Here is a 15,656-nt window from a genome sequence, read left to right on the forward strand (position 1 = left end):
CATGCAAAGTTTATCCAAAAACTGAGCAAGTGTAGAACTTCGGTCAGTGGCAGGATTTATTTGCTGGGATATGCAGCAAACTCTCAGGCCGATACAGTAAAAACGCGGGAGAGCGGGCAAACGCCCGCTCTCCGGCGCGCACACAGGCCACTCTCCTGTGCGCGCTATACAGTATCTTAATTTATTTAAATTAGGCCCGGCGGTAAAAAGAGGCGCTAGGGACACTAGCACGTCCCTAGCGCCTCTTTTTTGACGGAAGCGGCGGCTGTCAGCGGGTTTGACAGCCGACGCTCAATTTTGCCGGCGTCGGTTCTTGAGCCCGCTGACAGCCACAGGCTCGGAAACCGGACGCCGGCAAAATTGAGCATCCAGTTTTCGACCTGACAGCCGCGGGCTAAATTTTCTTTTTTTTTTTTTTTTTTTAATTTTTTACTTTTTTAAACTTTCGGGACCTCCGACTTAATATCGCCATGATATTAAGTCGGAGGGTGCACAGAAAAGCAGTTTTTACTGCTTTTCTGTGCACTTTCCTGGTGCCTGGAGAAATTAGCGCCTATCTTTGGGTGGGCGCTAATTTCTGAAAGCAAAATGTGTGGCTTGGCTGCACAATTTGCTTTCTGAATCGCGCGGGAATACCTAATAGGGCCATCAACATGCATTTGCATGTTGCGGGCGCTATTAGGTTCGGGGGGGTTGGACGCGCGTTTTGGACGCGCTATTACCCCTTACTGAATAAGGGGTAAAGCTAGCGCGTCCAAAACGCATGTCCAAATGCCGGCTAACAGTGCGCTCCGGCGGCCCGTGATTCTGTATCGGCCCGTGCAGAATCAGTTTTGTGGGAGTGGCCAAGTGCCACATTTCTAAAGTTTATTTGACCATTTTATTGTCTGCTCATTGTAACTTTCCTTTTCAGCTGACATGCTTGAAAAGGCCCCTTGTTGTTATCCATGAACTATTTGACAAATCCATCATGGACATCTCCTGGTAAGAAGGCTTTTCTAGAAGTCACAAATGCCTTTTTCTGCAGTATGACAGAGATACATTTGGGGTGTAGAATTGGTTTATTAGAAGTAGGCTGCCTTGAATAATAATCTTGAAATGATTATTATTTTGCCATGTATATGTACTCTAACCTAGGGCACTTTAAAACCGGATACATAGAGTTGCAATGAATCCCTGCCCCAAAATGTTTACAATCTCTGTGGGCATCTGTAAGGTTGTAATGAGTATTGGTGGCAGAAGCATGATTTGCACCCATTTGGTCATTATTCTGACTAATGGGCTACCTGCTCTCTCCCCTATTACTTTTTAAGTCCAAATCTCTTGTAGTCTATTTCTGTTTTGCCAACATTTTAGTACTTCCTCAGGTCGGTAGGATAGGGTGGCTCCACTTGCCAGTGGGATGGGTTGGCTACACTTTTCCTCTAATCACTAAAATGTGTGGCCACACTATCTGTAGTCACTGGGATGGGGTGGCCATGCTGTGTTTTGGGTCCCTGGGAAAGGTCCAGTCTCTGGTTGCCGGAATAGGATGGCCACGCTGAGTCACTGGTTACTGGGATGGGGTGGCTGCAGTTTGTTGGAGAGGGTTTCCAGACCCTTTTAAAGTGACTGCCTGTATCAAAATAACACACCTAAGGTTTTCCATTTTCCTTTGCTCAGAGAATCACATTGTAAAGCAGATTAGGGCAGAATCATGTTCCTTTCTGCTTTTGATAACTGATCCTTCACAGAGATCCCATTGCTGAACCAAGGAGTGGTACAGTCCTCAGCATCCTGTGTGGTTGGTGCCTTTCATAGTCTTTGTCTACAAGCTGAGCAGAGAGGTAGAGTAGTGAATCAGTTCTGCAGACCCTTGAGACTTTCTCCTAAGCTCCTTGGCAGGAACTCCCATTAGGACTACAGATGGTAATAGCATAAAGAAATTTATAGTATGCTTCTGAAATAGCAAGTCTTTAGAAGAGGATTTTTAGTTTGCTTTAGAAAGCTCTTGAATGTGTACAAAGATCTTTGTTTTGCTGTTTCACAGGACCTTGAATGGATTGGGTATTCTGGTCTGTTCCATGGATGGATCAGTGGCTTATTTGGACTTCTCTCAGGATGAGCTTGGAGACCCACTGAGTGAAGAGGAGAAGGTAACCCTGGACTTGACGATTAAAGCAGCTGCCCCGGCAAGCTTTAAAACTGGACTTTGCCCATGCTCCGATGACTATGCTGTTTTAGGATTTATATTGGCATGTTTTCTCTGGCCATAAGATGGGAAAATCCCCCTCATTTTATCTGGATCTGTAGTTTCTGCCAAGTACTAAACTGTTCCCTCTCCCTTGGTAAATGCGAGTGGTCAATTGTGATCAAGCAGCTCAGTGGCCAAAAGATAACTGGGGAAATGTATGTGGATAAACTTGTGCACAGCTGAACCTAACTGGCTAGGTTTTCCACTGGAAATTCCCCTAAACCTAGCTGCTCACAATTGGACCAGCTAGATTGGGGCCTGATTTCCCCAGCTAAAGTTAGCCGGTCGGTGCTGGAAATGGCTACTTCCCTTTCACCAGGTAAATGACTTTTTTTGAGCATGAAGTCTCCCCGTAAGAGCCTCTCATGCCAGTAACATTTTTGAAATGTGCTCCTTGCAGAATAACATCCACCAGTCGACCTACGGCAAGAGCCTGGCAATCACGGCCGAGTCGCAGCTCTCCACCACCATCATCGAGAACCCGCAAATGCTCAAGTACCAGCAGCGTCAAAAGCAGCAGCAGCGAGAAGCGAAGGCCGCAGCACTGCGGGATGCAGCCGCACCTAAAGTGACGAGCATGGTGAATGGAGAGAGCCTGGAGGACATTCGGAAGGTGCGTACACCAGGGAACGGACTACCAGAGGATCGGCGGCTGCATGGGGGTCAGTTTAGAGATCCACTAACTTCGTATAAAGCGTGATGGCCACATGGGCACCAAATGATGCCAAGTGGCGCCGGCATTGCTTTTCAGGGATTCCTTTAGTGTGCCCATCATTCTACCCAGCAGAACCTGCACCAGCCACTCGCTACCTGAAGCTGAGGCTCCCTGGGCCTTCGTTTGTGGCCATGGTTTTTTCTTTTTTTCCTTAATTAGGCCCCAGCTTCCTGTAACTCTCAACTGTCAGTGTGCTGGTTTTCTGTAGGTGGTCATGGGCGTGCTGTGTCTCGCACCCTGAGTCCCACTCACAGGAGTTGCTGTTAACGTGATGACTGGGGAGCCCTTCCTCCTGGGTGCTGTGTGAAAAGTTTGTCTTTTTGTCCTGCTTAAAACATTGACTTGATGGTTCTGGCAAATGACTGCAGGTGCTAAGATTTGGAAAGGGATTACGTCCAGGGTGGATTGGGGGATGGCTGTGGTAGCATTGGGCATCTGCACACTTTTCTTTTCCAGCAAAAGACTGAAACTAGTGCAGAGGTGGCATGTAATCTCTCCAGCTCTCACCAAGCAGCGCTCGTACACACTGTAGGATTTTCTATTCTTATACACATATTTCTCAGTGGGATGGGTATTGGATGCAGCCCCCTAGAACTGCTTCAGCCGCCTTCTCAACTAATGGAAAGTGTTACTGAAACAGCCTTTCGGGGGCTGGGAGTGCTACTGAAGCAGCACAGCCAACCTGCTCAATGAGCAGGCACCTGGGGTGGAAGCTGAACCTTGGTCTCTCTACTTAAGAGCACAGAGAGAGAATCGCTAGGCCAGCTGAGCAGACATTTTATTTTCTATCTTTGTGATGGAGCTTTTACTGTTACAGAATCTTCTGAAGAAGCAGGTTGAGACACGGACAGCCGACGGCCGGAGGAGGATCACCCCTCTCTGCATTGCTCAGCTGGACACAGGGTAGCAGCTTTAATTCTTTTTTTTTTTTTTTTGCTGCATTTTGAAACATTGACATTTCTCATTTGATAAGACTAGTAGTACTTGAAAGGGCTCCTGTGCATGCCTAACAATTAACTGCATAATCCTTGTACATACCCTGATCAGTCCAGACTTCTAGGTTGTGCCTCCCTTCCAGCAGATGGAGACAGAGAGAGTTTTACTGACACTGCTACTTAACTCCACGTGCCACCTGCAGTTCCTCAGTATTTCTCTGTCTCTAGCAGATGGCAGATGGGTGCAGTTCTGCAACTGAGACAATTTTTATTTGTATTTTCCTTTTTTGAGCCTTCCTCCCGGGGGTTTAATTTTCTGGGTCCTGAAGGATTCTCCCTGTCCGGTTGAGGCAGGTGGGCCCGGGGGTTGGCGACCCTTGTGTGGGCCTCACCCGTGCACCCATGGGGTGTAAATCTGGTGGTCCAGATCCCTCCCCTTCACGAGGCTGCTTGGTAGGCTTAGGTACCCTTTTTTTGTCTGAGACAGCCTATATTTTTTTATGTGGTAGGATCTGTCTCAGTTTTAGGGGACTCCTTTATTAAAAGTTTTTTACAAAAACAAAAGAAAGTCAGCAGTTTTATCTTGGCTGAATGACAACCTTCCCTTCTCTCTTAGCAGTGTGGTAGGTTTGTTCGTTTTTGTTTCTGCCCAGCTTTCTTTCCTGTTTGTCCTGGTAGCGTGCACTATTGGGCAGGGGGTCAGCCTGCCACGCATGCGGCACAACTCGTTTGCGGCTCAGCCGACTCGGCCTTTGTGCCACATGCTCCGAGGGGAGGAGGGCCCCTCCAACCAGCTGCCTGCCGCGAAGCAGCATCAGGGTTCCTCTGCTACCTCTCCAGCATCGCATCGCGTTGCTGACCGGGGTGCTGATTCATTCCCGATCAGCGAGGGAACGACAGCCATCTTGGATTTGCATTCGGCCATTCCCGTGCTGTCGGAACGGGAGGGGGAAGCACTTCCTCATTTGTTACCAGCCCGTTCTGTCTTCGCCTGCGATCAGGGTGACTGGTAACGTCGAGGATACTATTTTGCCGCTGCCTAGTTCCTTGCCTGAGAAGGCTGGAACTGTTCAACCTTTTTCTGCTGACTTTGTGCTGCTGCTGCTGCACGAGGTTTTTCTAGCCAAGCAGCAGGCAGCTTCTACAGCCGGGGGGCCCATGTTTTTTACTAGCCCAGCCTACGGGGGGGCGGGTGCCTTCTTGGCCCAAAACAGATTTGAACTAGTCTGCATAGGGTCACTCTAGGGCAGGGCTCATTGGGTTCCCCCTCGGCTGCTAGCCAAGGTGGGGGTGACTCGGATGACTCTGTCAAGGCTCCTATGGTATCTGGAGGAGTTTCAGGTGCCGTGGGTTCTGGCGGACCTGGCAAATCCAGTCTCTGGAGACCTGGATCCAGGCGACGCGACTGTGGTCCCACTGCCCGGGGGTGATGACCCAAAGGTGGTGTGCCTTTTTCAGAGGGAAGAGCTCAATGCCTTGCTACCACTGTCCTTTCAGGTACTTGGGGTTAAAATCCCGCAAGTGGACTCTGATTTGGATAGTGTGGATCCGGTCATTGATGGAATGCGGGATTCCCCCCACGGCTTTTCCATGTCATAAATCAGTGGCGGAAGCAGAATGGGCCTCTCCCGATTCTAGTTTGAAGGTGGGAAGGGCCAATGCGCAGCTTTATCCATAACCCGAACAGGCGTTTGAACTGTTTGTGCTTCATAAGGTTGATGCAGCTGTATCGGCTGTTATGAAAAGAACAACTATCCCAGTGGTAGGTTCTGCGGCATTGAAGGATGTTCAAGATCATAAGTTAGAGGTCCACCTCAAAAGGATTTAGAGGTCTTGGCCCTAGGCTTACGTGTGGCTATTTGTACTAGTTTTATGGAAAGAGCGTGTCTCTGATGGGTACAACAGTCCCAAGAAAACCTCCCCACCAAATGCAAGGAGCAGACAGGACTGAGAGAATTGAGGCGGCAGAGGCTTATGGAGCAGATGCTCTATATGATTTGGTTCTTACCTCTTCTCGCATTATGGCATCTGTGGTTTCCTCCAGAAGATTGTTCTTGCTGTGAAATTGGACAGCAAATGTTTCATCCAAGGCAAAGTTGGGCTAGTTACCCTTTAAAGGTAGTCTTTTATTTGGTGAAGATCTAGAGCAATTGATGCAGTCTCTTGGGGACAACAAAGTCCTAGGTTACCGAAGGACAAGCCTAAGACCAAGCAATATTTTTTTTCAGTCACGTTTGCGTTTTCGGCTGGATGGAAGGTCTCGGCCATCAAGAGCTGTATCTGGGCCCCAAAAGCAGTCCTTTTGGGGGCAATCTGGAAGCCATTCCTTTCGAGGGATTTGAAGACCTCTCCGTGGCGCCGCCGCGGGGGTACTTCCAGTGTTAAATCCCCACAATGAGCTGAGGCTGGTCCCCTCCATCATTCCCACTATAGGAGGTCGCCTGGTGATGCTTTACGAGGAGTGGACCAGTATCACTCAGTATCAGTAGGTTCTCAGTGTGGTTAGGGATGGTTACATGTTAGAATTTGCTTGTCCCGTCCGCGATCCATTCTTAATCTCCCTGTGCAGCTCATTGGAGAAACGAGTAGCAGTCCAAGATATGTTAAACTGTCTATGGCTCCTGGGGGTGGTGATTCCAGTTCCCCACGAGGAGCTTCACAGGGGGCAGTATTCCATTTATTTTGTGGTCTCAAAGAAGGAGGGGACTTCTCGCCTGATTTTAGATCTGAAGAAGATTAATGCTGTGCTCAAAGTCCCGCACTTCAGAATGGAAACCCTGAGGTCATGGTGGTGGCAGTTCTCAAAGGGGAATTTCTAGCCTCCCTGGATTTGAAGGAGACCTAGCTGCACATTCCCATTTATGATTCTCGGACAGCATATTCTGTTTCAGGTCCTTCCTTTCGGGTTGGCCATGGCAACATGCACCTTCACCAAGGTGGTAGTGGTGGTGGCACTCCGGAAGTAGGGGTTTCTGGTGCATCTGTATCTGGACAACTGGCTTATCAGGGTGAAGACGGAGGTCCTTTGTCGCCAGTCAGTTCAAAGGGTTCTCGAACTACTCGGTTGGGTCATAAATGTAGCAAAGATATGTCTCTCACCATCGCAGTCCCTGGAGTATCTGGGGGCTTGGTTCGACAGTCTAGTCAGCAAGGTGTACCTCTCAGAGGAGCGTGTTTTGAAGCTGCAGGGGTATATTTGGCAGTTGTTGCAGTTACATGTGCCCAAGGTATTTTCAAGTCCTGGGCTCGATGGCCTCTATTCTAGAATTAGTGCCATGCGCCTTTGCTCACATGAGACCATTGCAGAAAGCGCTTTTATCTCAGTGGAGCCCAGTATCGGAGGAGTTTCAACTACTGCTGCCACTCAAGGGCGTCGCTCGGGAGAGTCTTTCTTGGTGGCTCCTAACTTCCAACCTGGTCCGGGGTGTGGACCTGGAGGTCCCGGATTGGATGGTAGTTACAACCATTGCCAATCTGTCTGGTTGGGGAGTAGTATGTCAGCATTAGTCAGCTCAGGTTTTCTGGTCCAGGAAAGTGTCTGTTTGGTCTATCAACCAACTGGAGACCAGAGCGGTCTGCTTAGCCTTGCAGGAATTTCTCCCGTTGGTGAGAGGCCGGTCGGTGAGAGTTCTCTCCGACAATGCGACAACTGTGGATTATATCAATCATCAGGGCAGAACCAAGAGTCAAGGAGTAGCCCAGGAGACTACAGGAATTGATTCATTGGGCAGAGCAACACCTGGAGCACATGGGGGCGTCCCACATTGCCAGGGTCGAAAATGTTCAAGCAGATTTCTTGAGTCTGACAGTATTAGATCTGGGCGAATGGGAGTTGTCTGAGTCAGAAATGCAACTCATTCGCAAGCGGTGGGGCACTCCCCATGTAGACCTGATGGCATCTCGTTGAAATGCCAGAGCACCTCGGTTTTTCAGTCTGAGGCGAGGCCAAAGGGGTCGATGCCCTGGTACTTCCTTGGCTGAGAGGAGTGCTACTCTGTCTTTCCTCCCTGGCTGCTCGTAGGAAAAGTATTGCTTTGCATAGAAAAGTATCAGGGAGAAATGGTCTTGGTGGCACCGGACTGGTCGCACCGTCCGTGATTTGCGGATCTGATCAGTTTGGCCTTAGACGGACTGATTCGATTGGGTCAGCTGGAGGGTCTTCTCTGGCAGGGACCCATATTTTCTGACCAGGCTGCTCGCTTTTGTCTAGCTTTTGAGAGGCGACGGTTAAGACGTAGGGGTTATCTAGAGGTGGTTATTACTATATTGTTGCAAGCCAGAAGAAAGTCTATTAATCTTTCTTATGTGCGGGTCTGAAAGGTTTTCAAGGCTTGGTGTACCGCCAACGAAGTTCACCCTCTCAGGTCGTCCATCTGACATTTTGTCCTTCCTACAGGAATGGTTCACCAAAGGCTTGTCTCTTGGCTCTCTTAAAGTGCAAATAGCAGCTCTAGGTTGTCTTTGTGGCAAAGTTGATGGCGCATTTGTTTCTGCACATCCGGATGTCCTTCGCTTTCTTCGAAGGGCGAAGAATTTGCATCCCCCACTTTGAAGAGTTTGTTTTTCCTGGAATCCTAATCTTGTCCTTGGGTTTACGTGAGGCTGTGTTTGAACCGCTCCGGAGAGCGACTTTGAAGGACTTGACTCTAAAGGTGGTGTTTCTGATGGCCATATGTTCTGTTAGAATGATTTCTGAATTGCAGGCGCTGTCATGCCGGGATCCATTCCTTCAGATTTCACACTCAGAAGTATCTTTGAGAACTGTACCTTCTTTTTCGCCAAAAGTGGTCTCCGCCTTCCACGTGAATTAGACTGGAGCTTCCAGCTTTTCCTAGGCTGGATGTGTCTGCTCCTCATGTGAGGGAGCTTAGGTTGTTAAATGTCAGAAGAGCTTTATTGATTTACTTCAAGGTAAGAAATAATTTTAGGAGGTCAGATCCACCTCTTTGTTCTGTGGAGCGGCTCGAAGAGGGGTTTTCAGGCTTCTAAGGCTACTATTGCTTGTTGGCTTAAGGGGAGGCTATTGGTTTCACCTACATTCTTTGAGGTCAGCCGGTTCTGGAGGAGTTATGTGCTCATTCTACACGTTCTCAGGTGGCCTCGTGGGCAGAAGCTCAACTAGTTTCTCCCCAAGAGATTTGCAGAGCAGCAACTTGGAAGTCTCTACATACTTTTGCTAGACACTATCGTCTGGATGTGGGCGATACGGGCTCCCTATCTTTCAGTGAAAGTATCCAGCGAGTGGGTCTCTCCAGGTCCCACCCTGACTAGGAAGCTTTGGTACATCCCAGGAGTCTAGACTGATCCAGGTACGTACAGGGAAAGGAAAATTGGTTCTTACCTGCTAATTTTCGTTCCTATAGTACCATGGATCAGTCCAGAACCCACCAAGGCTATTGAGGGGGAGAGTCGTCCACTCATTCAGTTAGTTTTTTTATAGCAGAAAGTATTTTCGTATTTTGTAACTTTTTTTTAGAAGCTGAGATGTTTTTCAATTTGGTTGTGTTTGGCTTGGGTATAGATAAATACTGAGGAACTGCAGGTGGCAAGTGGGGTTATATAGCAGTGTCAGTAAAACTTTGTCTCCATCTGCTGGAAGAAAGGCACAACCCAGGAGTCTGGACTGATCCGTGGTACTACAGGAACGAAAATTAGCAGGTAAGAACCAATTTTCCTTTCCTGTTTGTACCCCAGATCAGACCAGACAAGCGGATTTTGCATCCATACCAGCAGATGGAGGCAGAGAACAAAAACCATGAGGCACCGCTACATAACCTCATGTGCCACCTGCAGTCCCTCAGTATTTCTCTGTCTCCAGCAGATGGTAGAGGTGCAGGCCTGCAGTCTGAGTGAGATTTTAAAAAAGCAAAAAGTTTGGAAGACAGATTGGGAAGAAAAACTTGGGATTTAAAAGAATGAACTTTTGAACTTGTTGATGGATGGAGCAATTGTATACTGGCTGAATTCTTGCAGTCAGTCTATGAGTAGTGAACAGATGTGAATTTTGCCACCAGTTTACAGCTAGGCATGCTTTAGTGCCACTGACCATGACAGTGACACAGGTGTGCAGTCCTGGTATGGTCTTTGACAACTGGACATATGTGCATTGAGGGCACTGGCTTGTGACTATGGGCATGCATTCACCAGTGCCATTAGGATCCAGGATATTGGGGGGGGGGGGGGGGGGTGTCATGGGAGGATATTGGTTTCTCTATTCTTTTCCTTGTGAATATTCGGGCTTCTTTACCCTCAGAATTTTTAATTTTGTAGACTGTAAAGTGCTGTGTGTGATCCTAATGCTCATAGATTGCATTCTGACCTTTAATTTTTATATTTCCACTCTTCCATGCAAAACTTTACTGATACTAATTCCCACTTTTTGATCTTATTATTTTATTTAACTCTGCTACTTTATTTCAGGGACTTTTCAACAGCTTTTTTCAATAGTATCCCCATATCTGGATCACTTGCCGGCTCAATACTGTCTTCTCAGAGCAATCAGCAACTCTTGTCTCTGGAATCCAATACAACCAATTCTTTAAGCACTACCAAACCATCCCTAGAACCAACAGGAGCCAGTGTGAAAACAACAGATGAGATGGCCAACAGAGACAGGTGAGTGCAGACGGAGGAGGGGCAGTAACTGCATTTAATGTAGAGGAATCTTTTAGCTTATGTTTAATAAGCCATAATGCTCTGTGTCTGCACAGGCAATCTCATGGGTCAAATTCTAGGGCTTTTTTTAATGAGGCTGGAGATGCTAATGATGTGTTGCTGGAGGCACAAGTGTGAAACCGGAAAGCTGAAAGTACCGTTTGTCATTGAAGAAATGTGACTGCTTTTCAGCAGTAGTTTAACATTTTAGAAGTGACTAATTCTTGGTTCTACTGCTATTAACAAGGCTGAGATGTAGAGTTCTGCTCAAGAATTCACCTCACCTGTGCAGGGTCTGAATGGAGAAAAGATGGGATGTTGACAGCAGGTGAGTAGAGCACGATATAATCCCAGTCTCTTTCTTTGCCTGGACTGCAGTGTCAATGCTACCTTCAACGCCGTGCCTGCTGCTGCTGCTGCTTCTTCTCTCTTAGCAACACCAGCCAAGATCGAGCCAATGAAAGCACTTGATTCCCGCTTCACTGAACGATCCAAAGCCACCTCAGGAACCACTGGCATTGCCCATACAAGCCAGGCTGCCATGGACAGGTGAGAGATGCAGGGAGTCGAGAAAGCACGAGAAAGTAGACTGAGCCAGACCCGAGGCGTCCAGCCTCTGAGAGGGATGGGGATGGGAGAAGGGAATGTGACTCTGGGCATTGAGTACACGAGGCCATCAGCACCTGCACCTCAGGCCTCAAAGCCAGCTCCCAGAGATTTTCAGGAAAACACCACCACATAGTACCTTGCAAACAGCAGCCAGCTCTGAGGTACCAACCAAAATTCTGCAGCCCAGAGGAAATAAGACGGCAGCAGCGGGGGGGAGATTTGACCCTAAAGCAGGAAATTAGAAAGTTTTCATATTCTGTGGGAGCAGCCTTGCAAAAGGTTTTCAGAGGTCACAGGGTCCCCCTATAACTTAACACAGCTGAAAAAAGCCCTGGTGTCCACAAGTGGATTTAATTTTAACCCTCAGGAGGAGCAGAACATTACATTATATCCCAGTGACACTCGGCCAAAGGTCCTGCTGGCACTGAAAACTTCCAAATGTTGCACTGGTTGCTTTGTCTCTGTTATAGATTGAAAGATCAAAACTCAGCTAAAGAGGCTAAAGCTAAGGATGTTCTTGAGAGCAGCAGTGACAGTGAGGAGAAGATCCCAGCCATCAAATCGCTCTCCCTGTCCAAGCGCAAACTGGATGTGGAAGGAGAAACCGTGGAAAAGAAGAAGAAAGGGAGACCACGGAAGGACACCAGACTTGTTCCTGTCACCATAACTGTTCAGGTTTGCCAGCTGCCCTTGCAGTCTCTGCCTTGCCTTTTCCAGCGCCATGCTAGCCCACTTGTAACTAAATGGTCATCTGAGGTTTTTTACTCCTCTTCCTCTGCTGGTTCTCTGTGTATCCAATATCCCAGCCTTTTCTGATTTCTATTCTTTATCTATTGACCTTAATAATAGACCGTTCACTGTTTCAGCAGTGCCCCAACTACACTTGGGGAACTCTGGGCTGAACTGCTTCCATGACTCTTTGCATTCTGGGACTTGTAGTCCTGATTGCTATAAGAAAACTCAGACAACAGATCCGCATACAGAAGGATGGGGAGGTAGAGAAGCAGAATTAGTCTAGTTGCCCCCTGAAATCCTTATCAAAAGGAGAAAAGGGATGGTAGCACTGTGTGAGGCTCAGACTCTGTCACACTGGGGATGTTTTTGTCCCCTGCATGTCACTGACTCATTGTAGTCCATTCTTGGCATCATTCATTTTTTTCTTTTTGTACTAACTTTTTTTTTTTTTTTTTTTTTTTATATAGAGTATTAGAAATTACAGAACATATCAGTATTACAAAGAAAATAGATACTAAAGTGAAAACAAATCAATTATCCATTTTTTGTTCAGGGATTGGGGGTTGAATCTGCAGGGTCCTGTTGCTGCTGATGATTCTGATGTTGCTTTTTGTTGCTCTGCTTAGTCCCAGGTTACCTCCACAGCAGAAAAAGATGGTGCATGTGTGTCTACACCAATGTTAATACTCAAGCTCCCAACTCCCACGTTGCAGAAGTCCTTCACACTACAGGTGAGGAGGCCTTGGCCAAGCATTGGGTCTGTGCAGCAGACTCCGTCACATCTTTATTTATTTGATTTTATAATCCGCCTTTCCTGTTCTTACCCTGGATCAGTCCAGCTGAGTGGATTTATGCATCCCTACCAGCAGATGGAGTCAGAGAACAAAAACTTCTCACACATTGCTACATAACAGAAAGTGCCACCTGCAGTCCCTCAGTATTTCTGTGACTCCAGCAGATGGTACAGGTGCAAACCTGCAGTCAGGAGTTCTAAAAAGATAGGATTTGAATAAGAAGAACATTCAACCCCAAAGTTGTTAGGTTCCTTCGAGGGCCATCCTTCGGGTGGAGGAGGGCGAGCGGGGGTTTGGTGACCCCTGTCCGAACTCAGCCCTCAGTAGCAGGGGGCATTAATAGCCAGGGGTCCTGGTTCCCTCACCCCCTCTGGGCCCTTATTTCCCTTGGTGTACCTGGCTCCTCAGTGGCCTCCAGAAGCAGGGAATTACTTTTCCTAGTGTGTAATCAGATGGACTCAGGACCAAGAGATTTATGCTCCCCTGCCAGCAGATGGAGACTGAGTCATGTTTCAAAGCTGATGTCACCCTAGATACATCTCTGCAGTGACCTCAGCCCTTCAGTATTTCTCCGTCTCCAGCAGATGTGGATGTGCTTTCCCTATGGGGATTGCTGTACCTTTTGGAAGAAGAAATTCTACTTTTAAATTGGAGAAAAGATTGAGCCCTGCTCTCCTGCGGTGATACCTAAAGGTCCCTCCCCCAGTTGAGAATTCCAGAGGTGATTTCTGAGATCCCTCAGAGGTGTGCCTTGGTCCGGTAGCCAGTTCCCGGTGTGGACTTTGCTGCTGAAGCAGCTGAAAGGCAGCGGGTGCAGGAAGCCGAATGCAGCGATGACAGCCAAAGACCTCTCCTTCCGCAGCCGGAGACCGTCTCTGTACTCAGCCAGTAAGTGCTGAGTTCAGGTAAGAAAAAACAAAAAAAAAAGAGGATTGCCTCTCGATTCAGAGACATTGGAGGGGTTTCAGCAAGACTTCTTCTGGTCTCCTTGCTCGGCGTGCCATACCGACATCATTCCCGATCCCGTTGGGATAAAGGGAAATGGGCTTAACATAAGAAGAACTGATCCAGGGTAAGAACAGGAATGGATTCCGAGTGGGTTGAGCGGCCCCGTAGTTGCCCAGGCCCCACTTTAGGCTTGGTCGGCACACCGCGTGGTAGGCCACAGCAGCGCCATCTTGCACATGTTTTTGTGTCTGTATAGCACACCATAGAGCTTCGGTATACACAGTGCGAGTCGGCTCTGTGCACGCACTGCACGCATAACTTTGCGTGCATACATGCGCGCACCGAATACAAGTAAAGCAGGGCACACGGGCTGAACTTGCGCCTTGCTGTGGCCCACATAGGTGCCCGAAATCTGTGAGCGTAAAATTTTTAAGTGTGAGCCTTCTAAACACGCAGTTACCATCGCCAGTGGCTCCGCCAGCAAAGAAACAGACGTGCCTTTCTCTCTGCGCTGCTTGTCATATTGGGGCAGCACAGTCTGACCTGGATTCTTGATTATGTCAGTACTGTGAGGAAGCCCAGGGAGAGTTGGCCTCCCTAGACTTTGCTAATCCTGGCTCCTCCCATTCAGAGGATGGGTCAGGAACATCCTTAACCGGAAGTACCCCGGGACTGGGTCATCAATGGGAGAGGGAAATTGAGTGGCACCTACTTCCGTACCTCCTGGGCTAGGCATGGACCTGGCTACTTTCTCTTGGGAGGAATTCTTTCAGGGTCTTCAAACCTTCGTACAGGCGCAGTCTACTACCTCATTTGCCCCTGTCCAGACGGAACCTCAGCCAGTAAACCCTCCCTCTCCCAGTCTTATCGGCAGACCTCGAGGCATGCCTCGACTTACCAAAGGTATCCCTGGCAGGGACCTGGACAGCACGGACAAAAAAGAAGATCCAGATTCCTTGGAAGATGGGGAAATCCCCCCTGGTTTAGAACCGTATCTGACCATGTTACGGTTTTTCCATAGAGACAAATTGCTGGCCCTGGTTTCCCAGACCCTGAAGATACTTGGGAGTTCCTAGGGCAGACTCTATTTATTTTTATTTATTTTATTTAAAATCTTTTCTATACCATCAGTAAGTTATGTACCATCACAACGGTTTACAGTAAGGCGCAGAATACTAATGAGTAGTATGTTTTCAAAAGTTATACAATTATAGAGAGTGCCCTCAGGGTTCCAGTTACAGAAAATTTCAGTATAAAGGCTATTTATTTATTTATTTATTTATTTAATTAAAACTTTTCTATACCGTCGCTAAGTTATATACCATCGCAACGGTTTACAAATAGGCACATATCCTATTTGATAATTAATCTCATGTTTTGTCCATTTGAAACATGTATCCTTGGTAATTTACATGTCACTCATTCTTGTTCTATATCTAACGTTAAGAGTGTGTATTAAAATAAAATCAACTAGAGACTTGATGCCGAGTGCTGATGTTATATTGCCTGCTTTTACTTACTTTCTTTATCCCCGTTTTCTTTATAAAAAGCTTGTTTGTATAGCCAGGTTTTTAAACTTCCTTTAAATAATTTGAAGTTTCTTTGCAATCTTATCTCCAGCGGCATTGTGTTCCATAGTATGGGACCAGCTAGTGACAATGCTTGCTCTCTGACCTGGGTCAGTCTTGCTGCTTTGACAGAGGGTACGGTTAGTAGTGCTTTGTTAGCCGATCTTAGGTTTCTGTGTGGCACATGTACGCGCAGAGTTGTGTTAAGCCATTCGGCTTTATCATCATGGATTCGTTTATGTATTGTGCACAGTGATTTATATTGTACTCTTTGTTCTATGTGTAGCCATGTTTCGGTTCTATGGGTAGCTATGTTTTGGTAATGTGATCTCTTTTCCTTCTGCCAGTGAGTACTCTAGTGGCAGAGTTCTGAAGTATTTGGGGTGGTCTTAAGGTTGTGTATGGTAGCCCCAAAAATAGGGCGTTGCGGTAGTCTGTGCTTGCAAATATTAGAGCCTGCAGTAT

The 15,656-nt window shown here is 47.5% G+C and overlaps 1 protein-coding gene across 3 annotated transcripts in view; it reads left to right on the top strand.

Moving 5' to 3' along the window:
- LOC115100518 (protein HIRA) overlaps positions 1-15,656 on the top strand; it is a 105,546-nt gene that overhangs the window by 48,554 nt on the left and 41,336 nt on the right. For all 3 annotated transcript variants that reach the window (XM_029618993.1, XM_029618994.1, XM_029618995.1), the window contains 8 exons: positions 914-984; positions 2,030-2,135; positions 2,634-2,846; positions 3,766-3,851; positions 10,304-10,498; positions 10,916-11,086; positions 11,617-11,821; positions 12,508-12,612. In XM_029618993.1, the coding sequence (XP_029474853.1) occupies positions 914-984; positions 2,030-2,135; positions 2,634-2,846; positions 3,766-3,851; positions 10,304-10,498; positions 10,916-11,086; positions 11,617-11,821; positions 12,508-12,612 (1,152 nt within the window). The remainder of the gene's footprint in view (positions 1-913; positions 985-2,029; positions 2,136-2,633; positions 2,847-3,765; positions 3,852-10,303; positions 10,499-10,915; positions 11,087-11,616; positions 11,822-12,507; positions 12,613-15,656) is intronic.

The sequence above is a fragment of the Rhinatrema bivittatum genome, chromosome 11 (assembly GCF_901001135.1).
Source record: "Rhinatrema bivittatum chromosome 11, aRhiBiv1.1, whole genome shotgun sequence".
Lineage (NCBI taxonomy): Eukaryota > Metazoa > Chordata > Amphibia > Gymnophiona > Rhinatrematidae > Rhinatrema > Rhinatrema bivittatum.